The sequence below is a fragment of the Lottia gigantea genome, assembly GCF_000327385.1.
Source record: "Lottia gigantea unplaced genomic scaffold LOTGIsca_48, whole genome shotgun sequence".
Taxonomy (NCBI): domain Eukaryota; kingdom Metazoa; phylum Mollusca; class Gastropoda; family Lottiidae; genus Lottia; species Lottia gigantea.
Window position 1 is genome coordinate 662,715 of NW_008709663.1, and position 11,743 is coordinate 674,457.

At 31.8% G+C, this 11,743-nt stretch overlaps 2 protein-coding genes across 2 annotated transcripts in view; both read right to left on the reverse strand.

Annotated features, from left to right (window-relative positions):
* The window catches only part of LOTGIDRAFT_234219 (hypothetical protein), a gene marked incomplete at both ends in the record, with an annotated part of 51,718 nt that extends 46,679 nt beyond the window's left edge, over positions 1-5,039 (reverse strand). The window contains 4 exons of the mRNA XM_009061414.1: positions 1,692-1,872; positions 2,256-2,309; positions 3,269-3,359; positions 4,987-5,039. Of these exons, the coding sequence (XP_009059662.1) occupies positions 1,692-1,872; positions 2,256-2,309; positions 3,269-3,359; positions 4,987-5,039 (379 nt within the window). The remainder of the gene's footprint in view (positions 1-1,691; positions 1,873-2,255; positions 2,310-3,268; positions 3,360-4,986) is intronic.
* Positions 5,040-10,371: 5,332 nt separating this feature from the next.
* LOTGIDRAFT_164904 (hypothetical protein) lies at positions 10,372-11,512 on the reverse strand (the record flags this gene model as incomplete). The annotated part of the gene is made up of 3 exons (XM_009061415.1): positions 10,372-10,498; positions 10,881-10,987; positions 11,432-11,512. The coding sequence occupies 3 exons, from the start codon at positions 11,510-11,512 to the stop codon at positions 10,372-10,374; spliced, it is 315 nt and encodes a 104-aa protein (XP_009059663.1).
* Between the last annotated feature and the right edge of the window lie 231 nt (positions 11,513-11,743).

An 11,743-nucleotide genomic window follows, 5' to 3' on the forward strand; every position in this document is an offset into this window, starting at 1 on the left:
AAGGTTAAAGGTTAGAGGTTATTTTTTCAAAATTTTCAAAACATCTACAATGGCATACACCAACCACACCAAACAGTTGCTATGGTAATCTAATTAAATAAACCTGGGGTTAGAAACTACATCAAAATTACTGAAAACAACTAAGATTATATTAGTAAAATACAATTAAATATCAGGCAATGAGATCTGATATCCATAGCATGCATTTTACAGATGACGCCATGTTTTCCTATATGCAATTACCATCACTGCTCTACACACGGAGCCATTCAAAACTGTTTTTTCAGCAATTGGATCATATTACAAAAATACCAATAAAGTTTGAATCTGGGTTAGAAATTAACCAGACTTTTGTAGTTTGGCTGTTACAACCTGATAAGACCATTCTGATTATTGATCAATCATATTAGCAATCATTAAAAAAAATTACAATTAGGAATAATAAAATTTATCCATTGACTTAGTTTGTTAAATGATTAGTTATTAATAAAAGAAATCGTTAAATTTTTAACGAACTTTAGGATGCAGTATAAATCAGTCTATTTATAGTAATGTGCATTGTATGAAATTGTTGTGTGCTTGAGAGTGTCATGCATTGTAATGTTTATAACATGCATTTTCATTTTTAAACTGAACATACACAACCTTGTGACAAACGCTAAAAATACCCCTTTAATGTAAATGAACTGTTCCAAACAATCTATCACACACATTAGAATGTACATGCATGGAAGAGTTCATTACAAGGATGAGGGGTACTAAGCCACTGACATAAACAGTGCAGCGCAACTTATCCAAATCTAGGTTAATTTTAAGACGGCTCATAATTTACATTTAGACAAATCTAGAATTCTTATTTAAGAAGCTTGTGTATGTTTAATTCTGCTATATCATTGCGCATGCACATGCAAATCAAATCATGCTAAATCAAGGGAGATAACTAACCATGCTCTTCATTGGGTTGTTCATTAATTTCTAAGGGTAGGGAAGAAAAAATTAACATTTACATTTTCACACAAACAAAAAACATTTTCAGAAAATACGGCAGATACCAAATAATGATTATTAGCTATACGGACTCTCTGAAAGGGATTCTCAGCTGACAAACCCAAATACAAAACAAATATTATAAGCTATGAAGGGATTACCAAAATGAAAAACTCTGTCAGGTGGGGAGGTCCCGGCAAACACTGCCTTGCTCGTGACAAACGCCAAGGTAATTACTAAAGAAAAGCTTTTTATAACAAAGCTGACTGTTTCAAAAATCCATGTAAGAATTTGAATTTCTTGAAAACTATTTTTTAATTTACTTCCCCTTTGTCTTCAGATTTTAGCAGTTGGTAAATTAAACCATATTTTCTAAAAATGTTTATTCTGAGAATTGGGTCATGCTGTCGAGACCAGAGCAGTCTGACATAACATTTTACATTTTCATCTACAAACACAGCGTACAACACAAAAACATGAGCTTGGACAATATGTTTTTAAAAGTTTGATATGTTTTAGTTTTGTGTTCCAAAGAGATCATTAATAATCTTGGTCTTCTCATTCTGATCATCTCAAGAGTTTTGAGATTTTTCACTATTTCAAATGTATATTTTCACACTTAAACAAGTTAAATTATTTTTTAAAAATATTGTCCAATCTCTTTCAAATATTTACAATTAATAAATATATAAAAGTTGACTTACTAGTTTGGGTGTAGCGATCATCATAAGGACCCCCAGGGCCATCACGGTAGGAATGAAATCCCCGCTGGCTCTCGTCCCCTGCCAGTCGGTTATATGATTGAGATCGTGAGGAACCATCACTAGTCAGAGAGGCTCGAATATCAGCTGTAGCTTCTAATAGATATAACTCAGGGGCGTACGCCTAAAATATAATTTGATTTTTTATATCACGCTGGTGATGATTTGAGCTATTTCAAAATTCTAAATTAAAACGCTAGATGGATCATCTACTGAATATGCCAATCTCTTAAGTTCACGTGAACTAATTATCAATTCTCATAAATCAATCTATTAGATTGGGTTCAAATGAACTTAAAATAGATATCCATAAAACACACTAGTATTTGTCTGACACTGCTGTGTAAAAGATAGATATTGCAAAAATCCTGTCTCACTTACTGTACAATTGCATATATAGTAAGCAAACATGCATAATCCTGGTAAATCTGAGAAATTCTATATCAATTCTAGAGTAGATATATGCACCTTGGTAATAAAAAAAAAAAAAAAAACTAGATAACTTACTACAGGAGGTAGAAAATGTTTGGCTTTCAGTTGAAATTCTTGTTTTGCTTTTAACTGTAAAAAAAATTAAATAAAACATAAATCTGGCTGTTATGTACCTTGTAGGACAAATGAAGATTAAGGGAGTCTTGCAGTGTGCAATGGAAGAATATTTTTTCAAATATTTGGACATTATCTAAATCAAAATGATAAAAATTGTTAATTAAACATCTCATTTCTAATAAGTGCATATTTTATACTATTAAATATTTGTTATCCTTAATATGTTCCAATTATTTCCACAAAATGTTCATTTAAAAAGTTCAATTCTCTATAAGTGCATTGATCTTTTTTGTTATAAAAATATTATATTGTCAAATTATTTCCACAAGGTCTTTGTTCTAGATTTTTTTTAAAATCTTAATGCTCCAACTATTTTCAGAAAGTGTTAATCAAAAAGTTAATTTCTCTATAAGTGCCTTGATATTTTTTTTTATAAAAAAAGTCTCAAAATATTTCCGCAAATTGTTCAATAAAATCTACCTTTCTGTTAAAGTGCAGAGATATTTTTGGTCAAAAAAGAGTTTATAAGCTTACTTAATGCCAAGATTAATTCCAAATCAAACAGTCATGTCTCAAATATACATAGTTTTAATGTTTAAATTATTCTACAACCTGTTAATTAAAATCTACCTTTCAGTAAAGTGCATTGATATTTTGTGTTATAAAAAAGGTCTGTTTTTAATGCTCAGATTAATTGCCAATCAAACAGTCATCAATTCTTGCATGTCAGCATTTTACCAGTCTTTGTAGTTCTGCTGGTTACAAGATTCCTGTTTATCAATTTCTAGCATGTTGGCAGGAAACATTCTTTGATGTCCATTGAAGTGTATTAATTTCTTTTGTTGTAATTCATTTATAAAAGTTTTAAATGTTATTCCCTGAGGCCTGTTGCACAAAAACTATGTTTGGATGATTTCATTTTCAAGAGTACATATTGTGTACAGATCAGGAAAAATAATCTGGAGACAGACCTTGAAAAATCTGGAGATTGGGGTAAATAATCTTAGGATTAAGGTAAAAGTCTGAAGATTTGGGTAAAAGCCTGAAGATTGGGGTAAAAGCCTGAAGATTGGGGTAAAAAATCTGAAGATTGGGGTAAAAGTCTGAAGATTGGGGTAAAAGCCTGAAGATTGGGGTAAAAAATCTGAAGATTGGGGTAAAAGTCTGAAGATTGGGGTAAAAGCCTGAAGATTGGGGTAAAAAATCTGAAGATTGGGGTAAAAGTCTGAAGATTGGGGTAAAAAAATCTGAAGATTGGGGTAAAAGCCTGAAGATTGGGGTAAAAAATCTGAAGATTGGGGTAAAAGTCTGAAGATTGGGGTAAAAAATCTGAAGATTGGGGTAAAAGTCTGAAGATTGGGGTAAAAAATCTGATGATTGGGGTAAAAATCTGAAGATAAATCTGGATATTGATATTTCATGAATCTCATGCTCCAAATTGTTTCAGGTATGTGAATAATTCTTTACATAACGTAATCAAAAATTAACCAATCTATTATAGGCTACATGAAATAACTACAGAACTTGTGCCTGACTTTTCTAAGGATTAGAAATTTCCTTATTACATCTCATTAACACCATTAAACTCAATCAGTTCCACTTCAGAGAGTTCACATAGCTATAATAGTTATATAACTGTATTTATTTTGGTTTTCATTATAAATATCTCAGGGCCAATATTGATATTAAAATGTTTATTATGAAATATAATCCATAGATTTTTCTATAACTGGTTTTATTTTCCAACCTGAATGCGGTTTAATTCAATATTATCTGTATATTTTAAAAACACAATGTCTGGTATCAATTTTCAAAATACGTTTAAATAAATAAGATACTTTATAATCAATGCCCTAAATTCAGAATTCTAAAACGTATTAACAATGAAAATTGTAGATTAACTAAGTGTAAGATTTTCATTTTAAAAAGGGATACAAATAGTGGAATGTGATCTGTTTTACTTTGATATACATCTTTATTACCCGACCTAAGCCAGTGCTGTTATGATAATGTTTTCTTATCACCTCACACAAAATAGTGTACAAGTTCCCCTTGTGATTTCAATAAATATACAGTGGTGGCACAAGCCTTCCAAGACTGGGGGTACAAATAGGAGGCAGACTGACTAAATGGGGGGAAAACTGCTGAGGCTGAATTCAATTTTTGGCTACTCTGTGGTGGTGTCATAGTCGCAAGCCTCTCATAGAGCGTCTAAAAGAGTTCTCTCAAGAAAATTTGAGAAAAAATGAATTGATTTTGTGCAATGTGACACATGAGAAAAATGGTAGACATTTAGATTTTTTGAAAATAAGTGGGGGCACAATTGGGGGTGCAAATCACTTTTCTAGGGGGGCAAATGAAACCTGTGTGCCGCCACTGGTGCCGCCACTGTAAATATGGCATAATTCAGCCAATGAAATAAATATATAGAAGACTATGTACCTTTAATGTTGATTTTTACACTAAAGTAATATATATTTTATCCAAAAGATATCGAATAATTTGTCAAAGTTGAAAGGAGGGTGTAAGTCTTTAGAAGTTTGAACTAGAATTATAATGTATTCATATTTCTACAGTAAGTAGATTATAGACTAGAAATAAAACTTGGTTTCTATTCAATCAAATCATTCATAATCCAATTTGTAGTTCTTTAACCTTATAATGCTAATCTTCTTAACCTAAATACTACCTGACTTGATTTATAGTCGTATTATTAGTACTGGTATACGTACTTATATTCATATTTTCAATCTGATTTTAATATCTAAGTTTGAATTCCAAACTTAAGTTTTATATGTGTGCAAAAAATAGTAAACATTTGACTTGATTTATTGTGGTAAGCTTATTATTAGTATATACTGGTATTCATACTTTGCGACATCCGAAAGGGTTGAAGCCCCTTTAGACTGGGGGTCTGGGGGCTAACAGGAAACGCATTAAAAATGGCCTGAAATGAACTTTTTATAAATAAATAAGACCTATCGCTGATCTGAGTGGTGGTGGGCACGGCTAAGAAATATCTGTGTGAGAACTTTCATGGTTTTTTGTCTGATGATTAGTAAGAAATGCGTCATTGATTTTTATCGCGTCAGATGATACTGGAAATTTCTTTCCAAACATTAAAATACGTCATTGATTTTCGTCTCTACATCGTAAAATCAATCTAGTATTTCCCCACTAGTTCAAGCCCATTACAATGAGGGTTTGTAACAAAGTTTACCTTCGCCGAAGTTGTAATATTTACAACCACTTGACCAGTACTTTGTTAGGACAAGATATTGAAGTAGCTACGATATTTTCTAAGTGACCAATAAAATAATATTACTCCTAGATAACTACTAGAATTAAGTGAAGTGATCATAAAAACAGGATTGTTTTATTAAGAAGGCCTGCCATCAGAATGTTTCAAAAATTACAGTGTCGTATCAATTAACTTTTAAAGACTGGCCGGTGTGTAATGATTAAAGACATGTAAATGACTGGTCTACTACTGGTTACAATTGTCAGACCCGTGAACTGAGCAAACTTGCTTTAGACAATGTTCAGAATAAATGTAGTAAACCATTTGCATTATATCCTTTCCATCACTGGCCAATACATCAACGTTTATCCCAAAACAGAAGTAGGAATTAAGCATGTTGTAGATGCGCATGTATAGTTCTGAACTGGATTATTCATGGAGCTTGAAGACCACCTTGTTTCCTTAAAGACTTTAACCCTAAACCATAAATATCAAAACAGAACCTGAATCATGTTGTTACTCAGAGTTTCAGGTTATGCAATCTTAAGCTGACCTATTTTCAGCCTTGACCCTATGTATGTCAAATATAGGTTTATCAATTCTAGAACATCACTCAGACAAAACCATCCAGTCTCTGTCTTTCCAAATTTTCAATCAATAATCAGGAGTGACTGATTAGGTCCAATCCTTTATTGAATATTGCTTATCTATGATTGATTATTGAATATTGGTTATTGAATATTGGTAATTGATCACTGACGATTGGATATTGATTATTGATTATTGATGACTGATTATCAGACTGTGTAATATCATTTTAATATTTCATGGTGTTTTTCTCCTCCAGTCTAAACAACAGGTTAACTGGTGCACGTCTTGGTTTAACGTGACTAAAGGTTTACCAGGTCCATGTCAATGGTAATTTATAGTATCATTTATTCCCATCAAGTGTTTGATTATCTTCACAATGTCAAGCTATTACAAACGTCATCTTCACAATGTCAAGCTATTACAAACTTCATCTTCACAATGTCAAGATATTACAAACTTCATCTTCACAATGTCAAGCTATTACAAACTTCATTTTCACAATGTCAAGCTATTACAAACGTCATCTTCACAATGTCAAGCTATTACCAACTTCATCTTCTCAATGTCAAGCTATTACAAACGTCATCTTCACAATGTCAAGCTATTACAAACTTCATCTTCACAATGTCAAGCTATTACAAACTTCATCTTCACAATGTCAAGCGATTACAAACTTCATCTTCACAATGGTCAAGCTATTACTAACTTCATCTTCACAATGTCAAGCTATTACAAACTTCATCTTCACAATGTCAAGCTGTTACCAACATCATCTTCACAATGTTCAGCTATTACAAACTTCATCTTCAAAATGTCAAACTATTACAAACTTTATGTTCACAATGTCAAGCTATTACCAACTTCATCTTCTCAATGTCAAGCTATTACAAACTTCATCTTCACAATGTCAAGCTGTTACCAACATCATCTTCACAATGTTCAGCTATTACAAACTTCATCTTCAAAATGTCAAACTATTACAAACTTTATGTTCACAATGTCAAGCTATTACCAACTTCATCTTCACAATGTCAAGCTATTACAAACGTCATCTTCACAATGTCAAGCTATTACAAACCAGTTCTTATAGCAAGGTGGGCCTGCACCTTTAATCACACACTTTCCATTGATTTCGATGCCAAACAGGGAATTACTCTGAGGAATTAGTCAACAAAATGTACAGTTGTTAATTTCAATGCAATCTAACTGCAATCTAACACTCTAAAATGTGCACTTTAAGACTCTTAACTGGAGTTAAATAAACAGTATATAATATAACGATATACAATGAAATATATAATGATATACAATGTAATATATAATGATATACAATGTAATATATAATGATATACAATGTAATATATAATGATATACAATATAACAATATTATAATAATATATTGCTATCATTTTCCTGTCAAGTTAAGAAAAAGTGTAAAGAGAGAGTCAAGTATTTATATAAACAAAATGATTAAACAATGTTTGAGATTAAATTTCAAAACCAAGTTTAGACTTGTCACAGAACTGAAACATGTGTTATCTTCAGAACCTTTATGAATAATTTCAATTAATGGTTTATAATGCAATATATTATAACTTAAAACAACAAACAATTTCAAACATTCATGTTACACAGGTGAAAGTTTTCTACCAGCTGGTCCTTGATCAAACCAAACATTGTGCCCATTAGTTCACATTGACAAAACATTAATAGACAATGATGTACAGTATGTTACAGATTATCCCTACACATTCATAGCTGGGTAAAGGTGGGAACAGACGATGTTCGGTGTCATGTACAGTGTGCGATTATCGATACAGTAGAAAATAGTGAACACAAGAGGTATGGTTCTGGACACGATGCAGACATGGTTCGTTTCTACTATTTTCTACTGTATCAATAATTCCGCATTGTACACCACACCGGACACCCTACATCGTCTTTTCCCACCTTAAACTGGAATAATGAGGAAAGATTTTATCTATATTGTTTGTATAAAACCTTCAGTTCTCAAGGATCCTTTCTTACCAAAAAAATTGTAATAATAATATCTAATATGGAAATTGGAGGTGTTGTGTAGCACAGAGGGTAAGAACATTGAATTAGTCATCTTCACTCGTATCCCAGTCGACCCAGAGGTAAATGGGTACAGATAATCCGGGAAAGATCAATGCCAAGAGGTTTAGTTGAGGACCACTTTGTAGATAGTATCCTGAACATGAAAGATCAGATCTAGATATCTCTATCAGTGTTGATCTGGTTAAGAGAATCAAGATGTATATTTGTACCACTAAATGAAGAAAATTAATTATTAATTATCTTTTATCACATTTATTCCCTTAACGACTTTCCAACACGATTAGAAGTTTTATTTCCGCGTAAAAAATGGACAAAGATCAATACGTGTGAATCAGTAAGCTTATCTTGATATTGTAAAATATTTAACACGTTGCCCAGAAAAAAACGCTTTAGAACATTTTTTATTTCTTTAATATTTTTATTAATCAAAGCTAAAAGCCTAATATTTTGACCTCATCATTATAGAGACATCTCTTCCTAAAATTAACACTTCTGCTTTATACGTTGAACCTTTTGAAATTCTAGCAGTTTAAAAAATCCCTTGGACTTCCGTGGACTGGAATAATGAGAATGAACCGCCTAATATCAATGTGTTGCCAAACCGTTACCTTGTAGTTCAGGTTCGTGCTGCAGTTCAGATTGATAGTCCATTTTTTATCAATATCTAGATAATCATAATCTATCAGAGTAATTGTGTTTCTTTGGTAAAGTTTTTCTTGATATTGTGAACCTAGAGCCAATCACCCTCGATATTGGGCTAGAATTTCAGTTTTATTGGTTTTATTTATTCTTTAAGTGTTATTGAAATCGACTCAGGGGTCAATCACCTTGATTGTTATCGACATGTTACCTAAGTCAATAGCATGGAAAATAAAAACAATCTAAATGGATCAGTATAATATTAAATATTAATAGAGAATTATCAACATATCAACTGATATTTCCATGTCACGATATTTCTTGATGGTGATAGTAATTAAATATTATTACCTATGTGGACTCTCTGAAAGTGATGCTGAGTTGAAACAGAAGATATGATGGCAATATTAAATAGATATGTGAACTCCCCGCAAAGAATGGCTTGCTGGTAAAACCTTGATGGCCATATTAAATAGATATGTGAACTCCCCGAAAGGAATAGCTAGCTGTTAAACCTTGATGGCCATATTAAATAGATATGTGAACTCCCCGAAAAGGAATAGATAGTTGATAAACCTTGATGTACATATTAAATAGATGATATTAGCTATGTGAACTCCCGAAACGAATGGCTAGATGATAAATCTTGATGGCAATATCAAATAGATATTATTAGCTATGTGAACTCCCTGAAAGGAATGGCTAGTGTAAGCGTGGTTCACAGTTGTACTTTTGTTAGTTTTTGAATTTTATCTTTTGAAATAAGATTGTGTAGGATTACTTGGTGTTGTTCTACCAAGAAATAAATTATTAAAGTATGGTGTTGCTCAATGTATATTTTGACACTACGACAAATTTTCATTCTATATCTTTTGAGGAATTCTGTTCAATCTGAAGGAGTGTTATTTGTCTGTTATCAAACGTGGTATAAACCAGTTTCTATAAAACGGCTAATTAATTATTAATCAATAAGATCAATAGAGATCAATCAATACTAATCAATAATCAATCAATTAAGAGATGATTAGCATCGTATTGTCAGTGATGTTATATCAGTGTGTATCAAAGCTATCTATTATGGCTGTTGTATTATGTTATCTATAGTTCGTGTTTACGTTACTAAGTGTTATCTAACTTGTCATCTCTGTGTTAAAATCATAAAACATCTATATACTGGTAGAGAACTCTGGCTCCAGTTCATTGCAATATTTTATGATTAGTTTTTGGCCTTTCGCAACATTTTTCAATGAACTCTTTCTTTAATTTAATGAGAAAAGGGAGCATGAGAATATGTGGAACCGGCAATTTGGGAATTGCTTTACAATTTTTGACAAATTTGCCAACATCAAAAAGGCAAAAAAGATTACTCACGAACATGATTAAAGTAACAAACCCAAAAGAATTTTATTTTCTCTTCAAGCAATGGGTGTGACACTTTGTTCATGGAGAGGTTGTTCAAAGGTACCAGAAACATGTCAAAAATCACTAATTCTAAAGATCTTTGATTGCAAATTTGTAACAAATTTAAAGTCTTACCCGTGTTAAACTGCGACCAACTGATCGTAGAAATATAAAATCACTGGGGACGAGATCTTCTAGTTGCCGTGGTAACTCATCTCGGATATCAGTCAGTTTTATATCAGGTGATACTCTGAAAATGACAAAATTAATTAAAAATCAAATCCAAGGAGGAATGTAATTAGACATTGGCAAATCAGGCAATTTTCCCAAATGTCATTTGATGTAGGTAATCCATGTGCACATTTCTTTCTACCATAAATGATTAATGGTGGCACACTACTAATGTGTCACAATATACATAATTCTTTGGTATATTCAGAACAGTTTAGGGAACTAACTTTTTCCTGCTATTTTGCATCTGGTCAAGGGCAGTAACTCATTGAATGAAACTTTTCTTACCTTATAATCCCAAAAGAGACTCTTTCAGACTGATTTAATAAAACTTAAAACTTTGGTATATTTCCGAAAGTGAAGGGCAGTAACTCTGTGAGTGAAGATGAAGAAATGCCTACCTGATAATGCCTATAGAGACAGTTTCAGACACTGATTGGTTTAATAGATTATTGAAACGATCTCTCCAGATATCTGGTGGTACAATATATACATGAAGATCTACCAGCTGAAAAAAAAAAAAAAATATATATATATATATACGGTCATTTGCATCTACAATAAAAAAATTCAAAAGATAGTCATGGAAATGATCAATAAATTTTTGGAAGTAGTTTGTAGTTTCCAATACAACCATTGATTCAAAACGTTTACGAGCAAAAACTAAAATCACAAAACTTAACACAATCTGAAGTAAAAAAAGAAAAAAAAATAATTGAAAAGGATGCTTCTAAATTAAAAACACATCCCAACTTAATGAATGAAAATTCAAAGCCCAACCTATAACTCTAACTATAACAATAATTTTGGTATTGAAGAATATCTTAGTATTTTATAGTTTTGTATAAGCTTATTAAAATCCTTATTGGGCCTTGAATTTAATATTACAGGTATCAGAACTAAGTGGGATGGAAAAATTGCCGACAAAAAATTTGAAAAATAAAAAGTTTACCGGATTAAGAGTGGTATTGTCATGTTCTAAAACAAGCCGATTGCTCTGAGTATCGGAAAAATCCTTTCCAGCTATCGACATTTTAAATCACAAACACAACAGACGACAATAAATCCTTAAACGACTTCTCGACAACTTATCAAATACGTCTTCAAATGTCCTGACGACGTCGTAAAATTAAACTTTCATAAGTTGAAACAGTTGACAAACATAGGTGTCCATAGCAACCAGGTATACAGACGTCAACCAAGTCATCAAAAGTATGAATATAATTCCTATATTGATTCGAAGATGTTTAAATAAAAAGCATCC